The 27,504-nt window shown below is 43.0% G+C and overlaps 1 protein-coding gene across 1 annotated transcript; it reads left to right on the forward strand.

The window, feature by feature from the left end:
- LOC125388443 (EKC/KEOPS complex subunit Tprkb) lies at positions 1-26,926 on the forward strand. Its single transcript, XM_087907093.1, is given in 5 exon segments — positions 1-1,505; positions 22,260-22,422; positions 24,058-24,180; positions 25,628-25,804; positions 26,603-26,926. Coding segments are annotated over 4 exon segments (528 nt in total). The 5' UTR covers positions 1-1,505; positions 22,260-22,281; the 3' UTR covers positions 26,690-26,926.
- Positions 26,927-27,504: the final 578 nt, after the last annotated feature.

The raw sequence follows: 27,504 nt of genomic DNA on the forward strand, positions 1-27,504 counted from the left end.
GCACATTTATCCAACACTGTCTCATCTGGTGTAGAGAGCTGCATGGAGCCGCACCTAAAAGATGGCGCCAGCTTCTGCCTTCCGCGATCCTGAAAGTGAGCACTCTCAGTGGTAAACAACACCTTATTTGGCTAAGGCCAGTGCCACGGACCGGCTCAGGGGAGCCACTCAGACTGTGGGAAAATCAGGGCGAAGGCTCAGAAGATTTCAGAAATCAGCGATGAATGACAGTAAGACACCTTCAATGTGATTGAAAATGCTGCTGCAACTTTATTTCAATTAGTGTAAGGCCTTTATACTTTACAAACAAGGAACTTGGCAGAGGCATACATCAGCAAATTATAAAATAGAAAAGATCAGCATAAAACAATTTTACAAAGAGAATCTTTGAAGATGCTTTGGCATGAGTACAAGGACTTTTGCTCTTTTATATTTTGTTAATTAAACTCCTTTTTCTTGCCTTTAGAGAGGCCACTGCCCTTGAGCCAGGCCATCTTTATCAGCCTATACCAGGTGGCTGACTGGGTTGAGCTAAGTGACCTTGTGCTCAGAAAGACCATTATCTTCCTGGGAAAACTTTCTGCTAGGAAATTTTATGATCTCAAACTTGTCTGAAACTCATCTCATACCATTAATCTCAATTCCCTTCCCTTCCCGACTTTCAGGGTCAGATGTTGTAATTAGTCTAGGTTTTCTGGCCATAAGGAAGGCTGCATAGGCCTCCTGTTAAACTGCATGTATTTCCCAGGCAAATGCCTAATACTGTTCTCCTGTAGAAGGCTTCTGAGGTTTTTCCTAGTAAAATTAACTCCTTTTGTTCCACATCATCAAGGAATTATCCTAATGATGACCCTGCCAATTCCCAGAACTGGCAACTTCTTTTAAGGCTTTAATGAATGGTGGGGCAGAGCTCAAAATGTCCTCAGCAGTCTTGTTTGTATCTGCAACTGCCTGGAATAGTCTGATCTGTTAGCAATATGCAAGGATCACAAAGAACACAAAGACAAGGAAAAGACAGACATATGGCGCCAAGGACAGGAGGTCGAGTCAGTGCAGGCAGCAACTTCAGGTGGCATCATGACCATAGCTGATTGCCAAGGGACAGCCAGGGACATAGCTCCGTGAAACACAAATCCCAATCCTTAAGGCAACAGTCCATCCAGTCAGCATTTCTGCTACATTGGCGTGACAGCCATGGATGTAGCAGGCCAGGATCACGCGATGATCGTAAGCTGCTTACGTATAAGTGGACCTATGGACAGTGCCCACATGGCGATCCAGGATTGGCTGCCCAGCTACTTAAGGGCTGGGAGGACCTTGCCCAGAGAGAGAAACTATTGTAACAAGGTCCTGAGTAAACTGCTTGCAAGAAGAGCTCCGGTGTTGCGTCTTCCTTGCTGGTCAAGGCGGTCGCGACAAGTGGTGGCCCGTACAGGGAATCTCCTCTCCTCTCCCTGGAGCCCAGAACTTGCAGAAGTCAGGGGGTGCACCAGAAAATCCTCAAGGTAAGATTGGGGATCCGCGACCAAAGCAGGTTATTTGCTCTCTCCAGTAAACAAAGGGAGAGCGGGGAAGTAGAGCTGTGATTAGAGTGGACAAATCGAAAGTGAAAGTAAAGCCTACTACAGCAGATGGGCTACAGGTCTGTAGAGTACATTTGGTTCGCTAGCCCGACGAACTGAAAGTAAAATTGCTGGATACTGTTGATGGATTAATACTTGCTCTTAGCAGCTTGGGTTCTCTTGAATACAGTGTTCTGGTTCATCATTTTTACTTATTGCTGTAGGGAGTGTATTGAGAATCCTCAGTGAATAGACATGGGGGATTCTCCTTCTCACCCAATTTTTCTGGCTTTGAACGAGCTGCTTCGTTCAAAAAATCTAAAACTTAAGAAAAGTACCTTCTTTTACAGTCCTGCACATGCCTTTAGATGTCTTATTTTTCTCTCCGTTTCCCTTTTTCTTGGAGATTTTCATTCTTTTTAATGTTTTCCTAAGGGTTTCTCTATCTTCTTCATCCGTTTCTGTCTCTGTGTCTGGTGTCTCTGGGTTTGGCCCTATCTCTGAGCTCGAGGAGACAGAAGAGTCTGATTCCTCCAATTCTGACAGGCTAGGATATAATCGACCCCCCTCATTGGACACCATGTCAAAGCCCAGATCATAAGTCAAAGCAGATTGCACCAGGTTTTGAATTTACCCCTCCTTTAGGAAGATATTCCTTTAATCTTGCTAGTAAGAAAAATACGTGGCCCTGGTTTCAATGGATTCTTTCTAATGAAAGAGGGGCCTTTTCATCCCTAGAGCCTTTTGCTGCCCTTCGTAATTTGACTGTCCGGCTACTTAACATCTTTGCCAGCCGAGATACGAAGGGAGTTCTTTCAAATGTTACTATAAATAAAATGATGAACAACCTTACCGTTTCTGCCAGTCCAATGTGCTTAAAGGCACCCTTCTTCTTTTTGTTGACTAATATTACCAATGCCACAGAGGATGTGATCTATTGTACTACCTCTAAGGCAGCTTGCCTCTCAAGTCAATGCTGGAATGGTACTTATAACACAGCTGTGGTGATGAGAGTTCCCACATATGTTCCCATCCCAGTCAGAGTTGATACTGGTGCCTTCCCAATCGCTCATTTGCTCAGAACAAAACGAGACTTTAGGATAACAGCAGCCCTAGTCTCTGCAATTGCTGTATCTGCTGCAGCTGCCACGACAGCTGCTGTTGCCATGGCTGCAACAACTCAAACAGCAGAGACAGTTAATGAAATCGTGGAGAGGACAGGCTCCACAATGACCACTTTGAAATCTATCGATGGTCATTTAAAAGCTGGCATTTTGACAGTAAACCAAAGAGTAGACCTCTTGCAAGAGCAAGTGGATGATTTAGTAACCTTAACCAGTGTAGGATGTATTCATTCCCTCTCCTCTTTATGCATTACTTCCAAATTGGCTGAGAATTTTACAAAGAACGGTAACCTGAGCCGGCAGCTGAGCGCATACCTCCAGGGAAACTGGAGCAAAGAGTTTGAGAACCTGATGGACACCTTGATCAACCAGATTATTTTCCTGAATGCCACACGGCTGGAATTACCTACTGCTAATGCTTTTCTTAATATGCTGAAACAAACTTTTAGTTATTTTAAGGAGTGGGTGGGAATAGGAGCCCTGACAGGCCTAATGGTGCTTGCCTCCCTGGTATGTCTGTGGTGCATTTGTCGCATGAGAACCTCACAACGTCGCAATGCAGCAATGATCATTCAAGCCTTCACGGCTATTGAAGCAGGACAGTCCTCCCAAGTTTGGTTAACTACTTTAAAAGATATATAAGCACAGGATGCGAGGCTTGTGCACTGCACTTGAGGGTAATTATATCTACCTCAAGAAGAGCAAGTCTGATTGCACGTGGGTCGGTGCCTAACTCCCACCTCTGTAAAAAGGGCACCAAGCGGGTCTAGTGTTTTCTGGGTGGAAGACACCTGGATAAACAATAGTACATGCTTCATTTTTAACAGAGATCAGACCTCTACTCTTGCCTGTTGCTTTTAAAACAAAAAAAGGGGAACTGTAGAGAGCTGCGTGGAGCCGCACCTAAAAGATGGCACCGGCTTCTGCCTTCCGCGATCCCTAAAGCAAGCACTCTCAGTGGTAAACAACACCTTATTTGGCTAAGGCCAGGATCACGCGATGATCGTAAGCAGCTTGCGTATAAGTGGACCTATGGACAATGCCCATGTGGCAATCCAGGATTGGCTGCCCAGGGCTACTTAAGGGCTGGGAGGAGCTTGTCTAGAGAGAGAAACTATTGTAACAAGGTTCTGAGTAAACTGCTTGCAAGAAGAGCTCCTGTTTGCATCTTCCTTGCTGGTAGAGGTGGTTGCGACAATCTGGATTTCTCTTTATTGCATATCTGTAATTCTTTACTGTCCAGGAATACTTTTTATTTTAAATGCTAAGTGCTTCTTAAAACTTAAGTGGTACAACTATTAAGTTGTATATGGTACTACTTGCTTGCTGGCCCAGTCTAAAATGTAAGCTGTGCAATTACTAGGATACATATGTTACTGACAGCATGGTGGAGCTGGTGGCACCTCTGAGAGCCAAGCACACTGCCCCATTCTCAGGCACACAGCCAGTGCATGTTGCCAATTCAGGCTGCCATTAAGCAAGTTGCAGCAGTCTGCTCACAAACCCCATCTAAATGCTCTGTCTCCCAAAAGAACCAAAGGTCACGCTGGCAGCAAAGTCCAGAAAGTTGGCATTTCAAAACTGCAAGGTTTCTGCTTTCGCCGAGTCAGGAAATCCTCTCTTAAAAGAATTGTGGCAGGCTGCCAACAAATAGCAAGAAGATGTATTAAACTCTGTGGGGTTTTTGTCTCGAAGTCCTTTTCAAGCCTTCTCAGGTTTTATGTGAATTTAGTTGACCACGTGGGTACTAATCTGTTGGAGCTGCGAACTGCTTGTTTGTCCCGGCTGCCCAGAATGGAAATAATCACATATCAGCTATATTAATTAAAACACTGCTTGCCCCATTAACTCTAGCTTCTTATTAGCCAACTCTTACATCTTAATTAAACTCATTTCTATTAATCTGTATTTCACCACAAGGTTGTGGCCGACCAGCAAAATTTCAGCATGACTGACTCAGGGGGTGGCTCCATAGCATCTCTGTCTGCCACTTCTTCCCAGCATTCTGTTTAGTTTTCCCTGCCTAGCCCTGTTCTCCTATCACTCTGCTATAGGCCCAAAGCAGTTCCTTTATTAACCAATGAAAGCAACACATACACAGAAGGACCTCCTACACCAGACAAGTGTAGTAGTAGAGGCACGTGAATGGTCCTGGCAAAACAAGGGTCCCAGGTGTGCAAGTGGCATGTTGCAGAAGCCCCTGGCCAACAAGATGTCTTGAAATTCAGTCAGTCTGAGGTCCCAAGAAAATTCCTGTCCAATAGCTGAGAGTTAGGCACAATGAGAAGCACATTCTTCCCTAATTGCTTAAAGGTCCTGTTTGTCCAAAACACTGTGGACCTAGCTGGGTTATTGTTTGCAAGTGGAGCCTCGTTCACTATAGACCAAGGAGACACCAGCACTAGCTATGTGTGGAAGATTCATGTGGCCTGTCCATTAAGACACAGGCCAGACAGTGACATCTTCGTCACTTGAGGGCATTTACTGTAGAAATGACCAGGGTCAGCACCAGTCAGCAAGGGATAAGCAGGGTAGTTTCACATACTGCAGCAGCCTGCAGCAGAGCATCTGGGCTCACTCTTGGCTCTGGGTATGACTCAGCAGAAAACCCTGGCTTCACTCTCAGCACTGCCTTCCCTCCACAGAAATCAGCTGTAATGCTGACAACAATGGAAGAGCAAGGACAGGTTACATCACCTGAGCACAGAACACAGGAACACAGCTAAACCTTGGGATTTTGCTTATTTATTTGAGCAAAACAGAAAGTATTTATTAAGCAAGAAAAAGAAAGTTCTTGGTCTCTGAAAGGTGATACAAGATTGTCAACTATTTTGTTGTTGTTGTAATTATTTGAGTTTTTGGAAGGTTTCATCATGTAGCCTCAATTATCCAGAAACTCACAGAATCTTCCTTCTCTCCCACACGGGCTTATGATTAGAGGCATGCAGCACTAAGTAGTGTCTGTTAAAAAATGTGGACAAAAAATATATTAAAAAGAACAAATGCCAAAAAGTTAAATATCATTTCTGATTTGTTGGAATTGTCTAAGGTTTTTAACAAAAGGAGGTATGGGTTCTTTGCTGTGGCCAGATTATGACCTCCAGAGAGAGACCACAAGAGAGGTCTATTCAGCATGATACAAACATGTTTGGAACCCAACTCTAACCCTGCTGCAGTGAGGCAGAGATGAGTTGAGCTCCTTATTCATGGTTAGTCTTTAAAGGTGTAACTACAAACAGGCTTTTTGAAGCTGTTTTAGGTCTGTTGCTCTATCTCATCCTGCAGTGTCAGCTAGCTGTTTTGTTTTTCGAGCAAGCCCACCCTGTTTCTGAGTCAGGCCATCTTTTTCAGCCTGTACCAGGTGGCCGGGTGTAATTTCTGGGTGGGAGGTGGGAAGGCCACTGTCTTCCTGGGAAAACATTCAGTTAGAAAATTTCTTCTTGCCTCTTTGAGAATAAGGGGTGAGGGTCTTACGTTCTTGATACACATTCAATAGTTAATTACTATTGTCAAATAAGAGGGTACAGACAACTATGGTCAATGTGGCATCAGTTACAGAGGGTGTATTCTGGTAGCTCAACAGTCTTGTTTACTGAGATTATTGCTGTCTTCTTAAAGTACCTTGTGATCTACAATCTCGTCATTGCACACTTAGCAAACACAATCTAAAAGCTTTCCAACAGGGAGGAAAATGTATCTTTATCCCCCCTGTTGGTATTGTGTTTTTAACAGTGGGGAGAAGAACCCTTGGCATGCCTCAAGACAGTTTGCTCTTATTTAAAAAATCCTCATTTAAAAAACCTTACAATAGTTACACACAAGTCCCATTTTTCACCCAAAACTTCATGTTGAAATTTATCAATATCAGATATTTTAAGCATAGGCCCTTTACAAGGTAATGTTGACTTTGCCCTCATAAATGCACTAATTCCACAAATAATTATCAAACTGTTTATCTCCAAAGTGACTCTATTTTAAAACCAGTTTGGCTAGGTCTATCTTGCTATTGCTCTCTTGCTAATTTAGTCCCAGAGTCTCAGACCAAAAGCCCGAACCAAACTAAGCCATTCAAAGCAAAACACACAAGAACCCCCAAAACACAGAAGGTGGTCTAAGGCAGATGCCTCTACTACCACATCCAGTGTCATACCCTGACTACCTAGAAGTCTAATTCTGACTCACCCCTCATCAATAACACCCCAAGAGCATCCTCACCAAGTCCTGTGCACCAGTAATGCAGTTCTGGCCTATCAGGATGGTCACAGGGCCCTTCAGGAGGAATCAGAGCTGAAGCAAAAGCCCTAACTTCATGGCGTGGGAATCCACATGTAGTGTCTGGACCCTCCCTGACTCCTGTCTGGCCCCAATGGCCTGGCCTCAGCTTCCAGTGGTCAGACTTCCCAACAGAGAGATATGTGTGTGTGTGTGTGTGTGTGTGTGTCCTTGTCCTCGGTGTCTCCCGCCGAGGTCACTGTCCCAGGCACTCCAGGGAAAGTTCTCTGATGTGCCTCCTTCCCAACATTGGGCATCCCTGTAGCTGTCTGGTCAGCAAGAAACTCTTCCTGCCTCAACCTAGGACACTGCTTGAAGGGGGCGACTTGGAGCACACAACCACACAGCAGAGCAGCCTTCTGACCCTAGCAATCCCCTGGATACTACATTGTTTTCCACCAGCAGCAAGAGGCGTGACAAGTAAGAGCAGGACGGTCCTGGGCAACCTCAGCAGGAGGTGGTGGGATGTGCTCTTCATGCCCCTTATAAACACATCCAGGACACCTTTATGGTTACTGTCCTGGTACTGGTGGATGTGATAAGGAGCCATGGGAGATTTCTGGGTCTCAAAACTTGAAATCCAGGAGACAGGTATACCTGCCTGTGTACCTTCCCTGAGCCCTGCAGAGGAGAGAAGTCATATGAGTCCCCTGACAGGTGAATTCCCAACACCCATTGTGGCCCTGTTCTTTTCTGCTGTCACCAATGAGGAAGCAGATCCTAACACTGGGAAGAAAGACTGTGTCAGCAGCACCTGATCACTCCACTGCCTCCTCCCTGTTCCACCCCCAGTCAAGGCATCCTCGATGTGTCCCTTTCCTCTGAGTGTGTGTCTCCATCCGCAGAACAGCAAGAAAGAAGACCTGGTTTTAACGCTCCAGCTTGTGTGTGGCACACATAGAAACTTTTCCTTCTCTGTTGTTACCCAGTTGCAGGCTCTTTGGTCTTCTGTACTGAGATGGCACCGCTGTGCATGACGATGTGGTGTCCCTAGAACTGTGTTTCCTCTTCAGGGTCCCTGCATCACAGAGCTATGTTCCCACGCTCACCTTCCAGAAAAGCCTCTCTTTCCCTACTGTAAAGACTGGATCCAGGGGAAGGCAAAGGGTTAATTCCCAAACACCCCACCTTTAAATGCTGGGACAGAAGCCCCAGCTTTGCCTCTTTCCTCTCACCTGGCAGCACAGTCAAGAGTGTCTGGAACAGCATTAAGTAGAAACTGACGTCTGCCCTTCCTCTGGACAACAGCCCTAGAGAGGCAGCTCCTTGGTGGCTCCAGAATAATTGTAAACCAAAGGCCAAGACCTAGATTGTGTGACAGTGGAGGTGGCACACATGGCAAGCTCTGCATGGCACACTGGGCTCCACCCTTGGGAATCCTGCTCTCTGCTTCCTGTTTCCTTCACTTCATAGAGATTTTCTCCAATTCCCGGCCTCATTGCCTGAATAATCCTGCTAGGACAGTGGTTCTCAAACTCTGGGTCATGACCCCAGGCATACTGCATAACCCTTTCACATGGGTCACGTAAAACCATAGGAAATATCAGATATTTACATTATGATTCATAACAGTAGCAAAATTACAGTTAAGAACTATCAACAATATTAATTTTATGGTTTGGGGTCACCACAGCATGAAGAACAGTATTGAAGGCCATAGCATTAGGAGAGTTGAGAAGCCCTGCACTAGGAGGAACCTGGGGTCTGGCCGCTGGCCATGTGCACACACCTCCTGGCTCAGTTAGGGCCTTCATAGCAGGGCTCGTCCCTGCCTCAGCTGTACCTGTCCTACTACAATGGATCCGTAGTCCACACTGGCCTCCCCATTCCTTATCCATCACGTTGAAGATCTGATTGTTGTGCCTCATGGGTCCTTTGCAGTCCCAGCAGATCCATTTTCCAAATGACAGTCCCCAGTCATGGCAGGTGCTGAGCAATGTTTACGTCCAGTGATCTTCTCACACCAGCCAGCAGCAATACCACTTCACCCATAGATGCAGGAGGACTAAATTGGTACCCTTCTCCACATTCATGAGAATAGTTTTTTAAAGTTTTTAAAGAGTAAGAGAATTTTTTTGTCATAAAAATAGAAAGGACATTTATATATATATATTCATTTATATATATAATTATTATATATATTCATTGTATATATTATATATTCATTATATATTCATTTATATATATATAAATTTATATATATATATATATATTGAGCTCTACATTTTTTTCTGCTCCCCTCCCTGCCTTTCCCCTTCCTCTTTCAATCCTTCGCCAAGGTCCCCATGCTCCAAATTTACTCAGGAGATCTTGTCTTTTTATACTTTCTACTTCAAAAGAACAATATTTTGTTTGTATTTTTTATTTTTTAATGTAGGGTCTCTTTACATAGCTACATAGGTGTTCTGATCTATGTAGACCAGGCTGGCCTCAAACTCACAGAGATCCACCTGCCTCTGCCCAGAGCTGAGATTAAAGGTATGTGCCACCATGCTCAATGAAAGGGAATATTTTATATACTGAAGGATTTTGTATGGTAAAGTAGATTTTGTCCAGGATAAAATGACTGCATTTTTCCAAAATGAAAAAGAGAGAAGAAAATATGAGGGTTAAAGCAGGAAGCTGAATGAGGTGTAAACAGCCAATGTGAGACGCACAAGGGTGGCTGCTGCGGGATCTGCTTCTGTTCCTTCAGCCAGTAGACTTTAAGATACCAGACCACTTGGGCATGGTCTCGTTTGCTTTAAAAAACAGTGGCAGCCACGTGCACTCTGTCACGTGAAGGCATAAGTGACTTCTGGGTTGCTCTTCTCTACCCCTGGATACTGGGTTTCTGGTTCCATGTATGGAATTGATTTATTTACATTTACTTTGTTGAGCAACTCATATTTCCCAGTTTTTAACAAATAATAAGGCAGACACTGAAACAGGACCTGGTTTCTGTCACCCTTGCAGTGGTTCGAGTCATGACTCAGCAACAGTGCTACCTGCTGGATAATAGGTAATATGGCAGTTTTCATTTCCAACGCAAATTTTACTGCTTTCTTTACTAATACAATGGATTATACCATGCGAGGTTTATATGACTATGGGGATACCTCAGTTTACTGGATACTAGGTTTCAGTTTTCTTTTTCATATTCTATCATTAAGGAAGAATATGGTACTCCTAAGAATGATACAATCCTTATGGACTAATAATGAAAGGCTACTTGAAAGGATTAAAATTATTGAAAATCAGAGGTTATCTGAACAAGTGGATACTATGATAGGCAAAATTGACTCCATATCCAAGGGTACTAGGAAGTTACCTGAAAGGGTTCAGGTTGTTGAATTTGATGTTCAGACGTTCTCACAAAATTTTGATAAGGTAACAGACAGAATGTACCTCCAGGATGGGAATCTACATGATATCCAAGAAAAGTTCAAGGAGGACATGTTATCTTTGAAGGAAAAAATTAAAACCTTGAAATCACAGGTGCAGAATGGGGACCAAAAAATTGATACCTTAGTGAAATCACTAGAATCACATGCAGGTCAGGAGATTCAGGCTTTAAGAAAGACAATGATAAAAGGATTTGAAATGATTGAAGAAACTATTGGATCTGGTGAACAGAGTAAGAAGGCACAAGGACAGGATACAACATCACCACCGGCTGTCAGAAGTGGTTTACCCAGGGTTTTAGCATCATACCCTGTAATTTACTCTGACAAAGCATTAACTTCTAAAGGCTCAAAGGGAGTCAAAGAAGGTAGATGGATGCCAATAGGAATGAATCATCTAAAAGAAATTAAGCAAGCTGTCGTTAATTATGGCTTGCACTCTGTATTTGTTAAGGAAATGATAAGGACTTGGGCTTCTAATGTCGGAGCTATACCCCACGATTTCTCTCAGTTAGTGTCTGCAGTATTAGATGATGAACCTTCCTTGATGTTTGGAACTTATTTCAAAGAAGAATCCAAACATATGGAACAGCAAGGAAAAGCAAAAGGTGTTGAGGTTTCCCAAGATCAAATTCTTGGTGTAGGAGTGTATTCTGATCCACAGGTCCAAGCTCTATACGATGAAGAAGTATTGTCCCTATGTCACAAAGCAGCCCTGAATGCTTGGAATAGAATACAAGATCCAGGGAAAAGGGTCAAATCATACACCAGGGTTAGACAGGGACAGAGAGAACCCTTTACTGATTTTTTGCACAGATTAATTAAGGCTCTGCAAATAGGAGTAACAGACCCAGAAGCTAGACAAATAATTCTTGAATCTCTGGCTTTTGAAAATGCAAACATAGAATGTAAAAAGATAATTGGGCTTTAAGGTCTAGATCAGCACCTATGGATGAACTGATTCAGCATATGATGAATGTTGAGACGCTTGGCTATAATGATGAATCTTGAGTAGGAGAAGCGATTTCCAAAGCAATGAGGCGACATCAAACTGCCAGGTGTTTTAATTGTGGTAAATTATGATATCTGAAAAGGGATTGCAGGCAAAGAATTTCTAGGAAATAATATCTCCTCTGGGAATGACAAAAATAGGAGACCTCGGTCTTCAGGTATATGTAGGAGGTACGGTAAAGGCCAACATTGGGCCAACGAATGCAGGTCAACAACAGACAGACAAGGCAACCCAATACCATTGGGAAACCCCTTGAGGGGCCTCTCACAGACCCCCAAGCCAAAAGTGGCCCAGTCATTCCCAGTTACAGTGGAGAACGTGTTTCACCAAGAAAATTAAAAGCTCCAATGTTTACTGTAAAAAGCAATACTGGTCTAAATGATGGGTTACATATGGAGGATGAGTCAAAAAATCCAGTAGGACAGAGTAAACATATATTTTGGCAGACTTCTATTAACGATCAAAGACCAAAGCTAAGAGTCTGTATAAATGGCATTTTTATTGAAGACTTATTAGACACAGGTGTGGATGTAAGTATCATTACTCCAGAATCTTGGCATCTGAATTGGCCTCTTCAAGAGGTAGATGTTCAGTTCCTGGGAATTGGAACCCTATCTTGTGTAAAACAAAGCACGAGATGGGTTGAATGCATAGGGCTTGAAGGCAAATAGGAAGACTAAGGCCATATATAGCCAACATTGCAATAAATTTATGGTGCTGTGACCTGTTACAGCAATGGAATACCCAGATTAACATTCCGGTAGTTCCAGGAACTCATAATTCTGGGAAGTATATAATGAGGTATTATGGAAAAAGGCCCAGCCATTCAGGCTGTACAAGAACATATAGCAACTAGCAAACCTTTAGAGGTACCAACAGCCCTACCTTTAAAATGGTTAACTGAGAAGTCAATATGGCAGTGGCCTCTAGCTGAAGATAAATTACAGGCTTTGGAAGAGCTGGTACAAGAGCAACTAGATGTTCACCATATTGGAGAATTAACCAGCCCTTGGAATTCTCCCGTGTTTGTTGTAAAAAGTAAATCTGGTAAATGGAAAATGGTGACAGATCTAAGAGCTGTCAACAAGGTAATTCAACCTATGAGTCCTCTACAATCTGGAATTCCTTTGCCTTCTCTATTACCAATAGCTGGAGCCCGTACATTTTATACTGGTGCAAATAAATCAGGGAAGGCAGGTTACAAATCAGAAGAATAGAGTAAGGTGGAACAAAGCCCTTATAATTCTGTCCAGAAGGCAGAATTATATGCCATTCTTATGGAGCTAAGGGATTTTAAAGAACCTCTTAATATAGTTATGGATTCACATTATGTAGAAAGAGTTAACTTGCATATTGAAACTGCTGAATTTATACAAGATGATACAGAATTGACGTCATTGTTTGGTGTAGGAGGGTCATCTGTCTATGTGTTGCTTTCATTGGTTAAATAAAGAAACTGCCTTGTCTGTTTGATAGGACAGAATTTAGATAGGTGGAATAGACCGAACAGAATGCTGGGAGAAAGAAAGCAGAGTCGGGCAGATGCCATGGCTCTCCTCTCTGAGAGGGACATAGGTTAGACTCATCCCGGTACGCCACAATCACATGGTGATATACAGATTATTAGAAATGGGTTAATTAAGATGTGAGAGTTAGCCAAGAAGAGCCTAGATAAAATGGGCCAGGCAGTGTTTAAATGAATACAGTTTCCATGTAATTATTTCAGGTGTAAGCTAGCCGAGAGCTGGGCAGTGGGAAGCAGCCCACTGCTCCCTTTTACTACAATTGTTTATCCAGGTGCAAGACATAATTAGGAATAGGCTTTGTCCTATGTACATAACACATATTCAATCCCATATCGGTATGCCTGGTCCTCTAGCACAAGGTAATGTTGAAATTGATCAATTATTGATTGAAAGCGTGTTGCAGGCCTCAGAATTTCATAAAAAAATCACGTCAATAATAAAGGTTTAAAGAAAGAGTTTTCTATTACATGGAAACAAGCTAAGGAGATTATAAAGAGGTGTTCTACTTGTTCTTTCTATAATCAAACACTGTTACCTGCAGGGAGTAACCCAAAGGAATGAAATCTGGCAGATGGATGTGTTCCACTTTATGGAATTTGGGAAATTAAAATATGTACATCACACCATAGACACGTATTCAGGTTTTCAATGGGCAACTGTCCTGAGCTCAGAAAAGGCTGATTCAGTATTCACACATTTATTGGAAGTTATGGCCATCATGGGTATACCTGCACAAATAAAGACAGACAGTGGTCCAGCATATGTATCTAAGAAAATGAACCGCTTTTTTGATTATTATAATATAAAGCATATTACAAGTATACCAAATAATCCTACACATCAGGCAGTTATAGAAAGATCAAATTGTACTATAAAGGATATGCTGAACAAACAGAAAGGGATGGAAAATACCCCCAGAAATAGATTGCATAATTAACCTTGAATTTTCTTAATGATAATGAGAAAGGAACAACAGCGGCAGAAAGGCATTGGATAATGGAAAAGTCTGCTGAACTAAATCAACCAGTTTATTTCAAAGATGTGCTGACCTCTCACTGGAAGCCAGCAGATGTGCTGTATTGGGGAAAAGGTTTTGCTCTTGTTTCCACAGGAGAAGAAAAATTGTGGATACCATGAAAATTAATAAAGGTTCAATTTGAAGAGGAGAAACCTCTTGGAAAGGAGAAATGACAGCTCATCCACAATGATGATAATCATACAGGTGGTAAGAAAAACATATAGAATGGGAGCAGGGTTATGTTCTTAGCTCTGCAGGAAAACACTCATCTTTGAAAAATTCAAGGGACCCTGGATGTTTGAATACTGACAGACGGAAAAATAACTGCCCAATAGGGACTATCAAGAAAACTGAACAGGTTCTGTAAATATAAAAATCTAAGATATACTATATTATATTTCTAAATTTATAGAGATGGTTTTGGAGTTGGACTCTGGCTCAGTCCCTCTCTAATTCCGAGCCTGTTGTTAAGAGAAAAACCCAGAGTTTCTGGAGTTTCTGTCTCATGTCAAGAGCCATGATATGGGACAGAAAGAAATATGAGTTTAGAAAACATCTTTGCTTTTCTTTATATTTATCATACTTTTCATTGAATATATGTATGTCTGTATATGTCTATATAATTAATGTTTAAGTTTTCCACAATGAACTATGAGTTTTTCCTGCAGTGACATTTGAAGTTTCCAGGAAGAAGATGGGGCCCCATAACAACAACTCCACCTGGTTGATATGGCGTCATGATACTGATAGTGCTACTACAAGACCTGTTTTGGGTACCAGCTGCATAAGATAGTTCCAACTTGGTTAGCTGAAATGGTACACATCTTTTACAACATTCCGGCCAGACCTCCACAAAATACTCAGAAACTATTTGCAATTTTAAAAGACCTTGATCTTGAAATTTAACCATCATTTTACTTTCACAGGATCCCCCAGAAAGAACGTTGCCCCCATGACAGCTGGAAGTAATTCTAGAGGACAACATCCCCTCTCCCAGTAAAGTTTGTCCTTGGGTTTAGGGATATCATTTAGGGGTTGATTATAATTAGAATACAGTTGAGGATTGGGGAAGGAATTTTATAAGCTCAGGGATCTTTTTGAAAAAAAAAAGAGGAATAATTGGATGATGGGATAATAGATTGGTACTTGTGAGTTATTGTTCTTAGACAATTATATTAGTATCGATTCTTGTATATTGATACAAAGTTAAATTATATTGACTATTGTATGCATACATGCTTCTACCTCTGTTTAAAACAATTTTATGTAATGATATATATATATATTATATATATATTATATACATGCAATATATATATATATTATATATATATTATATATATGCAATATATACCATATTGCAGTGTACATTTCTACCTCTGATTAAGATACTTATATATTGTTTATGTATTAATATATATATATATATTTACCATATTGCAATGTATACTTGCACATTGTTTCCATTTGGAGGTCATTGTCCTCATTTATTGCACAGTTGTTTATTGTCTTAGTCTTTAAGTTAGATAGGTATTGAGAATTATATAGATCAATAGTCATCTATGTTTGTCATTTATAATTAGACTAATCAGGTTCTTTAGATACATAGAGATTATATTCAGTATAGATAGATAATCTTCAACCTCTTCAAAGAGCTGCAGAAAATGGCCTTTAATCTAACTCAGAGTTCCATGGTAGTGAGACACAGTTGCTCTGGGCAACACCAATCTATTCCCGAGAGAATGTTGAGCACCAAACACTCCACCTGGACCCTTTCTTCTTGGCAGAACTGGCCTTTGGGCAAAGAAATGCCCATACCTCAACCACTGACGGAGATACAGAGTATCCATAAATGGATAAAACAGGACTGTCATATCCTGCCAAGACAGGGTAAGATAGTTTTGAAAAGTTTCTTGCCTTTGAAAATGGTATGTCAGTTACGTTAGGCCTTAGCCAAAGTTGGTTGCTTCAATGCTGCAAACGTGACTTTGGGTGATTGCCCAGGTAGCCAGTTGTCTCTGTGATTTGTTTCATGTTTTGGAAGTTGTTTGATTGCACTTCCAAATTACTCAGATAACATTTTTTCCCTTCTCAGATCTTCGATGGGGTTGAAGACTATATAAATGTAGTTACTATCCTCTCATGACTTGGCCAAGTTATTTATTATACAAGACTTAAGCTAGTTAGAATAGGATATTTATTCTTATTGTATATAATTTCGTAGTAGGTTTAGAACTCTCTTACTTAAACAAAAGGGGGAGGTACTGTGGGAGCTGCTTCCACTTCTTCAGCCAATAGACTTTAAGATACCAGTCCACTTGGGTGTAGTCTCGTTTGCTTTAAAAACAGCAGCAGCTGTGTGCTCACTCTCTTGCTTCAGGCTCCACTTCCGACTACTAGACTCCTTTTCTGATTGTGCAGAGGGCTGTTGTCTGGGACAGTGATCTATAAGTTTTTCCCTTTTAAATAAATAACCATTCTATTAATCATAATTCCAAACTGGTGTGAGATTGTTTGTGACTTATGCCTTCAGTTGGCCATCGCCATTACTGGGTTCTTAGTCATGGGCACCGTGCTCCCACAATGTTACTGGGACCTTAGTCATGGGTACTGTGCTCCCACAATGTTACTGGGTCCTTAGTCATAGGTACTGTACTCCCACAATGTTATTGGGCCCTAGGTCAAAGGAGACTGTGCTCCCACAATGTTACTGGGTCCTAAGTCAGAGGGCATTGTGCTCCCACAATGTTACTGGGGTTCTTAGTCAGAGGCCACCATGCTTCCACAATGTTACTGCGTTCTTAGTCAGAGGGCACTGTGCTCCCACAATGTTACTGGGGTCCTTAGTCAGAGGACACTGTGCTCCCACAATGTTACTGGGGTCCTTAGTCAGAGGGCACTGTGCTCCCACAATGTTACTGGGTCCTTAGTCAGAGGACACTGTGTTCCCACAATGTTCAAATGATAGTTTTTTTGTACATCAAACAATAAAAGTTTGTAACCAGTCCCTATAAATGATAACAGATATTTATAACCCACCAGGTCGTGGGGCCAAACCTTGATCAGGTTTGACCAGAAGTTTGAGGCATGCGGCCCCCAGAGCAGGTGGAGGGAACTCATCCACCAGCACGGGAGGGGCAGGACGCTATGCAGCACTGGGGGAAAAGATTGTTAATCTTTTTAGGCCATAGCAATTAACCTCAGATTCTCTGTTTAGTGTTTGAAATCCTATTGGGGTACATTTGCCTCCTACAACTGTGCCTGGCAGCCTCTATACCTTGTAACAGTAAAGCTGCATAGCCCAGTCATTCGTCCATACAAGCATGCTGCCCCACACCCACGTGCTTGGGGCCAAGGCTGACTCTTTTTATGAAAAAAGATATGGCTATGCTTATGGCCCTATCTCTAAAGTCCTGTAAGTGATCACAATATCAAAGTCAAAGAAGTCATGATTTGAGTCTGTCCCATATCATCAGCATCAGTATAAGTCAGTATAAAAACACAATAACACAGAGACACACAAGACAATGGACAGGACAATGGCGCAGGACTAAACCAAAGACACAGCTTCAAGCTGTTTTGCGGGTGTGACCCGCCCCACTATCGAAATGAGACTGCTATCCACACATGTCTCTACAGAGAACTGACCATGCCACCCGTGTGTCACACCACAGAATTGTGAGGCCGCTACCTGCCTGCTTCCCCAGAGGGAACCACCCTCTGCAGAAGGGCTCCCCAGGAACGTCTTCCTGGGCACCCTGCCTGTGATTTTTTTGGGGGGGGCGCAGATCATCTTCAGGCGCTACGGTTACTGAGCCTGCACATGAACAAAACACAGAAAACTTACTGGCCGGTTGAAGACTCTACGGGTGGTAGTCCTAGTGGGCTTTAGGGGATCCGCGACAAGCCCCCTGTTAAGTTGGGGGCATAGCCCCAGCCCCTGACCTGGGAGTTGCTTTGCTCTGGACTCCAAATCCCAGCATGCAAGGTCCTGACCCCTCCCTGGGTGGGGGGGGGGTCAGGACCAATCCCACACGGTATTTAAGGGGCCTCCTAGAAGCGGAACACGTGTTTTTTCGGGTCTGCATGGGTTTCTTGCTGTCCTGTCTCCCTGCCTTGCACTCGGCCACCTGAGACCTTCTTGATTTGACCTAATTGGATTTCTTGCACCGGCAGGCCTGCTCTTATTCTTAACACCCCCAAATGTTATGACGCCCAAATCTGTGCAATCGCCGCAAGCCAACAAGGAAACCAAGTCCCATATGTAAGAGCAAAGAGCCTTTATTTTAATCAAGTTTACAAACACGGTCTCTCCATATGTCCAACGTATTGGAATAACTAGACAGCCCTGAGCTCAATTAGAATTGGGTTTTTATAGTAGTAAAGCTGGGGGTGAGGGGTCTCTGAGGTTCAGGACCCCTGATTTAGTGATATTTATCTAGGGGTGTCCTGGTGAGGTGCACTGGCAGGTGATCCTATCTAAAGATGTTGGAATGTTAGGCATTTCCTCCTTTGAATGGTCTGCTCTTGGGTAGGAATCGGGTTATCTGAGCTTGTGGTTATCCTGCTACCAGGCATTGCTTCAGGGTAAACTACTGAGCCTTGAGCCTCTTATTAAATTTATCAAGGGCCAGAGTCCTACTCTGGCAGGTGATAATGGTTGGAAGTAAAGAAATTCCTTTGGGTGACCTACCTATACTTAGCTTATAATGACTGGTCCCCACAAACACACAGTAAACTGAGCCTCAAACACTCTGAAAAGCTGTGAGTCTCATCCTGGTGGATAGTTTTCAGTTCACATGAAGAACTTGAGGATGTTAAACACAGGCTGAGAATAAAGCCGACACTCAACGTCATACCTCAACTTCTAGAACCTTTGTAACTCCCGACAAGGGGACAGAATAGAACCAGTTCTCCTCGGCGTCGGCAAGCAGCGGCAAGTAGTGGAGAAAGTTCACAGCAATTCATACAGATTTAGGCTGACTATGGCCACCAGGATCCGGAAACAGGGTGCCGGGGAACCTATTTACCGAAAAAAAACTATTAGGAACTTCCGGGAGTGGCGAGCTTTGTTTCCGAGGGGACGGTCTTCCTGTAAGGACGTGAGACTAATGATGAGTTCCGCCTGCGGGAATGGTAGCTCTCTCTTCGCAGTCACAGTTTTGTTGGCGTAGCGTGAATCTCCTGTCCCCAGTGTTTGTCACGAGCCCTCCCAGGCCTCGGGTGGAGAGCAATGTCGTGCGGAAAGGCCGCTGGGTTCCTCGCTCCTGGGCGCCCCCTACAGGCGGTGCCCGAGGCTGATGCAGGTGGAGTCGCCTGCGAACCGCGAAGCCCCTAAGAGGCCCCAGCATTGGGAGAGAGGCTTGTCAGAGAAGTGCCCGGCGGTGCCCTGGACAGGGACCTTGGCGGGAGGGACCGAGGAAGGAAGACCCGGGGACAGGGAAACCCCGTTGGGAAATCTGGCCCCTGAAAAGAGTGGCAGGACATCGGGCGGGGGAGGAGGCAAGCAAGGTCCATAAGCTACCTGTGGAAACCGGTGCCATAAAGTTAGGGCTTTTGCTTCAGCTCTGATTCCTCCTGAAGGACCCAGTGACCATCCTGATAGGCTAGGATTTCATTACTGGTGCGCAGGCCCTTGATGAGAACGCTTTTGGGGTGCTGTTGATGTGTGTGTGTGGGGGGGGGGGATAGTGAATCAGAATTCTTTTTGAAGGTAGAGTCAGGACACGGGTACTCGACCTTGTATAACAGTGAGTGGCATCTTTATTGAACTACATTCCTCCTGGGGTGAGGTGTTTTGTTGTTCGTTTTGTGTTTTGGGGCAGGGTCTCTCTGTGTAACCAAGATAGTTCTGGAAATTAGTCAGTAGACCAAGCTGGCCTGGAACTTAGAGATCTGCCTGCCTCTTAGTCAGGGAGCAGGTTAGAAAGCTAGGAAAACTTGCATTCATAATAGAATCACTCTGGAGATATAAACCATTATTTTGATAATAATATTACTTGGTTAAAGAATTTTTGAGTGCAAAGTTCTAATTGCTCTGGAGATAAATCATTAACTTTATAGTCATGAGTGGATTAATGATTTTTGAGTACAAAGTCCTAACATCTTCTGAAGTCTCCATATTGCCCCTCTTTTTAAGCTCTCACAGTGGGAGCTAATTTCAATATGAATTTTACAGGCATCAAACCAGATCAATACTAAATGATGATTCCATGTTTGTGGCCGAAGTGCCTCTGACACTAAACCAGAACAGATTATTCTGAGTTCTTCTCCCTTACTGTGAAAAGTCAGGCCAGGGTTTGATTCCCAATGCCCACACTGCAGTTCACAAAAGTCTATTATTCTTGTTGCATTGAATCCTTTCCTCTGGCTGTCACAGGTACCAGGCAAGAATCCAGTATACAGACATATGTGCAGGCACACACACAAGTGAAATGGATATCTAAGCAGGGAACATCATTTTTTTTCCTTATTATATGTACTTAGGTTTTGTTTGATGACTGTAGAAAGTTCATGACATGTACAACATAATATTTTAAGAGCACAATAAAAATGACCTAATAATTTCAGAACTCAAGATGTCTATGTTTTGTTGTTTCCTGCAGTTTTTCTGTTCATGTTTTTACATGAGAGATCATCCCGATCAAGTCGTACCATATCCTTCCTTAATTTGATGCTAACATGGAAAAAACTCTCAGGACATTATTTACAAAACTCTGCTTTTTTTTTTATAACAGAAACCCTCAGATATAATTTAGGAAAACAGAAATAGCTTTCTATTGTGTTTAAGTTTTGTGTTTTTTTAATTTTAATATTTTACTTGTATGGATGTTTAACCCGTGTATATGTATGTGAACCATGTGTCTGGCACCAGTTGCGGTCAGAAGAGGGCATTGGTTGGGACTGGAGATACAGATGGTTGAGAACCACCAAGTGAGTGTTGGGAATCGAACCCTGGTCCTCTTCAAGAGCAGCAGATGCTCTTAGTGGCTGAACCAACTTTCTGGCTCTGTGCTGTTGCTTTGTTTTCTGAGGCAGGATCTCCTGTGTCTCAAGCCAGCCTGGAACTGCATGGAGCTTTGTAGTTGAGGGTGACTTCAATATTTTTCAGATGGAAATGTAACTTGATGCACATTTAATAGGATAAAATAGGACGGGTGTAAACAAGGAAAACACTCAGGAGGAAGGGCTGGTGCCATTTTGTTTGCAGAGAAGAAGGAGTCAGAAACTGGAACAAACTGGGATGTTGAGGAGGACATTCCAAGACTGCCCCCAAAGTAACTAGGGAACATAATATTAGGATTCAGGTGCCAAAGTTAAGTATGACCCGCTTAATCTGCATGTGTAAAAGTGCAGAATTCTGTTTAGTGTAAGAAGTTTTGCATTAAATATATACGGTTGTTTGCTTCTCAGAAAATGACAGGGCAACTTTTAGAAGTGGTTTCTGTTACCCAATACTAGAAACTTTCAAGTACAGTTTACTAGCTCTGCTGCCCTCAGCACCAGTACGCCGCTCGAGGAGTGTACCATTCAGTGTAACACAGAAGTGACATTTTAGGTCTTGTTGTTTCACTTGTGGGTTTAGATATATATGCTGGCTAACTCATCTCTGCAGCCAAAACTTCAGGTTTTTCAAAGGTAGTTGTATTTATGTTTGGGGTTTTATTCTAGATGCTCACTGTAGTTTTGCTTTTGTTTTTGTGACAAGATCTCACTGTGTAGCTCTGAGTGTTCTGGAAATCACTGAACTTTTTTATGTTAACAGTTGTGTAGTTTATAAGATTATCTTGTTGCTCTAACCGCCATCTTGACAAAAGCCTTCAGAGTCACCTGAGAAGGGGGTCTCGGCTGAGGGACTGTGCAGCTCATACTGGTCTGTTGACCTTTCATGATGGACTGCCTTGACGCTTGTGATGTAGAAGGGCCTAGCCCACTGAGGGCAACACAATCCCCGGGCAGAGGATCCTAGACTGCATTAAAAACGCTAAGTAAGCAGAAGGTAGTGACTGAGTCAGCAAGCAGTGTTCCTCTGTGAATTCTGCCTTTGGATTCCTGGATGTGTAAGCCAAATAAATCCTTTCCTCCCTCAGCTGCTTCTGGTCAGGATGCTTCATGACAGCAGCAGAAATGAAGCTAGGTCAGAAACAGGAAAGTAGAATGCAAGGATTTTGTTACGTTGGTTACAGATGAGTGTATTTTCACAAGCATTTCTAGGTCCTGGGGAAGGAGGCAGGGGGATGGAGGTACAGCGCAAGTCTAGGATAGCGAGACTGTCAGGAGAGAAACAGAGAGGACACCAGGGGGAAGACGAATGCTGTCTTTGACATCTAACGACCTGCTGTGGTCTGTTCCTTTTGTTCAGTAGCGTCCTCCTTGTCTAGGAAATGCAGTTATCTCAGCAGTTGGACCTGTTTCCTGAATGCAGAGTGACCCTTCTGTTATTTAAAGATGTAAAAAATGCAGGAGACTTGAGAAGAAGGGCCATGGAAGGATCTCTCTGTGGCTCATTAATAAATCCTAATATGGTAAGTACAAAATATGAGAATGAATTAACCATGCCAGGCATTTAAGAATATGTTAATTTTACCTTAAATTTCTCTCATATTTAGGTAGAAAATATTGGCTCTAGTCACACTTGGTGTTTTAAGTTTAAAACAGCATATAGAGTCTGAAGGGCTCAGTAATACTGGTCTCTTCTTAATCACTGCAAATTTCTCCTTTCCAGCCAACCAGCATCCATCATCCCAGTGCCTCAAAGGTTTCTTTCAGTAGTGCTGGTCTCTTAATCTTGGCTGACTTCTCAGTCCCAGCTTCCAGATACCACAGAGTTTTCATACAGAAGGCCAGGCCCTGTAGAGCCTTTGCTTCCTCTGAAACTTCACAAGCCGGACCTCCATCATCTGTATTGCTCTCAACTTCTTCTCTCCCAAGATACCACAGAACAGGGCACTGAACTCTTAACTCTTGGTGGATTTTCTAGGCCACAGATACAAAGTCTTTCTCCAATCCTTCCAACAACAACACGGTCAGGTCTGAGGCAGCAGTACTCTACTATCCTGCTTCCAGCTTCTTCCTAGTTAGGTTGCACCTGCTGCAATGAAACACCATGACCAAAGCAATGAGGGGAAGAGAGGGTTTATTTGACTTACATTTCCATATTACTGTTCAGTGTCAAAGGACATCAGACAGGAACTCAGAGGGCTGGATCCTGGAGGCAGGAGCTGACACGGAGGCCTTGGAGGGGTGCTGCTTAACACTGGCTTCCCATGACTTGCTCAGCCTGCTTTCTTATGGAACCCAGGAGCCCTGCCCTGGGGAGCCACCACCCACCGTGAGCTGGGCCCCCTCACATCAATAACGAGATAAGAAAACGTCTGCCTCTAGCCTGATCTTACTGAGACATTTTCTCAATTGAGGCCCCCTCCTCTCCAGTGACTCCAGCTTGTGTCAAATTGACATAAAACTAGCCAGTGCACCCCGAGTCCATCCTGAACAATCCACCAATGAGAACCAAATATCCAAGTGTAGGAGACTGTGGGAACCATTCTCATTCAAACCAGCACAATGGCGGAGTGGTTAATAGGGCACATTAAGACCCAAGCTTCCTACTGTGACTGAGAAAGACACAGCCATCTATTTTTGGCACGTAAAAATGTGTGCTGTTATGTCCATGATGCATATCCTAACATGATTGTCAGTATTCCTTCAAGGGGATAACTGCATTGTTTCCTCTGCTATGTAAGACAGGTACCAACTTTCCTGCTTCCCTACATGGTAACAACAGGGCTGGGATTGAACACCTCACCCAGCCATGACATCCCCCTCTCCAGCATCTTTGCCTTGGTTACCTCATCTGTTACACAAGTACACTGATTTCATTGAATATTGTGGATTAAAGAAAACAATGATGTTGAAGTTTAGGATTGGGCCTGTTCTGTATTAGTCTTCAGTAATCTCGTAGCTTTGAAGTTCTGTACTCCGTGTGTGTGTGTGTGTGTGTGTGTGTGTGTGTGTGTGTGTGTGTGTTGCAGCAGCCTTTTTAAATAAAGACTATAAGAATGGTGATCCACTGAACGGCTGGACTAGAGTAAGATCAGGCAGGGCACATGGTCTGGGAAGCTGCTGATTCTCTGTACTAATCCTTGTTTTCTCTCTAGTAGATTGTCGATCCATTTCAGGTACTTGTGGCAGCAAACAAAGCCATTCATCTCCACAAGCTGGGAAAAATGAAGACAAGAACTCTGTCCACTGAAATTATCTTCAACCTCTCCCCTAATAACAACGTAAAGTGGTGACTCTTTACTTCTGTCATCTCTTCATGGTAGCAGGTGCCCCTCCTGCAGTGTAGCTCTGGGGTCAGAGTCCTCCAAGGTAGATGTTAGCACTAAGCCATGGTAGTTATGAATAGAGGTGAAGGTTGCCTGCCGTTTACTGTTGCAGCCAGTGTGGGCTCAGTTTCATGGTCATCAAAGTTTAAACCACATGAGGTTGGTATTCTCTGCCCTGCCCACGTTGTCTTAAGTAGACCCCTTGAGCATTTTTGCTTAAGAAACTGGCAGAAGCCCAGGTGATAAAAGCGTGAGGTGTAGATGCATTTTGTGTCGCTCTTTCTGTAAACTAGAGATGGAATGTGTGCTTTTATAGTCAGTACCAGAAGCTTCTGTAACCTGGTAGAGCAGTTGACACCTGCTCACTTACACACCCAAGGCATAGAAAAACCCATGATTTGAAATCTTCATAGGAATGCTCCCCCCACCCCCACACATGTGAGTGAATGCATGTCTGTGTGTGAGGTGCATACGTTCATATGTTAAGTGCCACAGTGTTCTTGTGGAGCTCTAGAGGACGACCCCCCATGGTCCTTGCCGTCTTCGAAAGGTCCCTATTTTTCTCCACTGTGTACACCAGCCTATCTGGCCTTCAAGCTTCTTGGATTTTTGTGTTCCCAACTCCTATCTTGCTGTAGGAGCACTGGGGTTTCAGACAACTGCTATTGTGCCTGGCTTTACACACAGGGGATCTAGGGATTTGAACCACAATCCTCCCAATTGTGTGCTGAGTGCTTTACCCACTGAGCCATCTCCCCAGTCCAAGAGTGCTTTTCAAATGAAAGTTACTGAGGTTTTGACATTCTGTATGTGACATATGACAAAGATGTCTGAACTCTGCTGAGGAAGTTTCCGTATTACTACTACTGTTACTAAGAACCACGTGTTCATATTATCAAAGGGAAGGTTAAGAAGCCTGTGGCAAGAATTAAACCAGAGTTGGTTGGAAAGTTTATAAAATGCAGTCAGCATGGCAGCAGAGTCACCATTAATAGAGTCACGGGAAACAATTGAAGTCATCACATTCCTGCACAGGACACAGCTCTAGGGCCAGAAGAGGCAGGTGCAGTGGAGAAGCAGAGGAATAGGGCAAACGTTGAGCTGCCTGAGAGAAAAGACAGTAGGAATACAAATGCTGACTGGAAGGTCACCTGGAGGTAGAGGCACAGGTGGTTATGTGCAAAGCCCAGAAGTCAGGGCTTGGTCCAGAGGAGCAAAGTGCAGCTGTGCACAGGGACAGCCATGGGAGAGGCCGGAAGGGAGTGTTGAAGGGCAAGGTGTGCCATGAGAAGCAGGGACCCCTACTGAGCAGGCAGGGACTGGGCCACACAGAAGACAATGCCTCGTTTTTTTGTTTTGTTTTGTTTTTTGTTTTCTTTCCTTTTTATTTTTTTAATCATAGATTTCAGAGGCTTTGAAGAAATTTGGTATCTCAGAAAGGGACACTTCAGTTCTGATGGTTTATGTTGAAGAGGGAGATAACCAAATACACCTACAATACCTCATATCTCAAGTGTAAGGCCAGCAGGTGCCTTTGGAAAGCCTTCCAGAAATAACAAAGCTCTCAGAAGTCAGAAAGGTTTGTAGTGCACATTTTTACAAGCTCAGTAGATGAATTACACTGATGCTGGTTTCTCATTACTGTTAGGAATTTTGAACTATTAACTCTTTAGTTAGCATACAGTAATGGTGTTCCTTCCATTTTCACAAATCCTATTGCATTTACTCATGGCTGCCTCCTCTCACTCCCATTACCTTTTGAACTTGTAAGAAACAGTGTGGACTGGAGAGAAGACTCAGCAGTTAAGATCACTTGTGGTTATTGCAGAGGGTGTTGGTCTGATTCCCAGCGTGCTCATAACCTTCTGTAACTCCAGTTCCAGGGGATCTGATGCCATCTTTTGACCTTCATGGGAACTGCACACATGCAGTACTCATCCATACGTGCAAAACACTCTTACAAGTAATATGAGGTTGAGAAATACTAAAATAGCTTTACAGACATTGGAAAGTATTTGTGGATGAAAAGAACTCGGACGAACAAGTTTGTGTGGAATGAATTCAGAATGGAGTCTCTGAGAACTGTAAGAAAAGAGATCTCTTTCAATATGTGGTGACTATATGAAGTTAATCCATAGTATGTGCTGTTTCATAGAAATGTGATTTGCATGTTCAGGAGATTTCCTTTTTATATTAATAACTACACTTAAAAAGGATATTTGACATGAGTGACTAATACCACCTACTTGGAACACTTTAAACATATTTGTGATTTCAAATCATTAATGCCGTAGTAAAGTGATAATGCCACATATAAATGTGTGTAATAACAGTGACTGCACATGCCAGCACTCATAGATTGTCATTCACTTTACAGGCATACAAACTGTCACCACAAGAAGAGAGCATTGGGACATTATTGGATGCCATCATTTGTAGGATGTCAACAAAGGATGTTTTATAAGATGCCCAAAATACCAACACATGATCTCAGAGTTAATCACTAGCTGTTGTTTCTTGGTCATGAATTAACATATTCATCACTGAAGGAGGGAAAAAGAAACCACATCAGCCCTTTTTTTCACTTCTTAGAGATAATTCCTGTCGTGGTATTTGTCATTGTCGTCTAGTCTTCTGTTTGTATTTCAACGTATTTTATTTTTATACAATTGAAATAAAACTGTAAGCCCCTAATTACGGATACAGTGTTCATGGTTCCTGCTCAGTGAGTCATCCTTCAGTTTGCATCTCCCCTTGTACTGCTGGTGTGTCCACGTGGCTCTTCTCAGCTTGTGGATCCTTAGTATTTTATGTGTAAGTATTTCTTTACCTCTAAACCTGGTGTGGTGACTCCATCCTCCATCCCAGGTACTCAGGAGGCTGAGTCAGGAGAAAGCCACAAGTTTGAGGTCAGCCGGAGATAAGCCACAAGTTCCGGAACAGCCTATAGGACCATGTCAAATTCTGTCTCAAATAAATAAACCCCTTCTCATAACAACCTTAGGTGTGTATGTCTTAGTGCAGGACAGGTAAAATAGTATAGCAATATTAACTAAGTCTCAAAATCATGTAACTAGTATTTAACCATATTTGATGGTTTCATTTTTCTTTCACTTTATCTTTTATTTTATTGAATCAGTGAAGATAGGCCTGGTCAACGGTTACCAAAGCCTTCTGAAGACCCAGAGAAATTCTTTCCACCACAAAGGTCATCTGGCTCCTGCTGCACTTAACACCACCCTTGTAGTCTGACAGCCGGTACAGAGGACACGCCTCTCT

Source organism: Myodes glareolus, chromosome 6, assembly GCF_982192425.1.
Source record: "Myodes glareolus chromosome 6, mMyoGla1.1, whole genome shotgun sequence".
NCBI lineage: Eukaryota > Metazoa > Chordata > Mammalia > Rodentia > Cricetidae > Myodes > Myodes glareolus.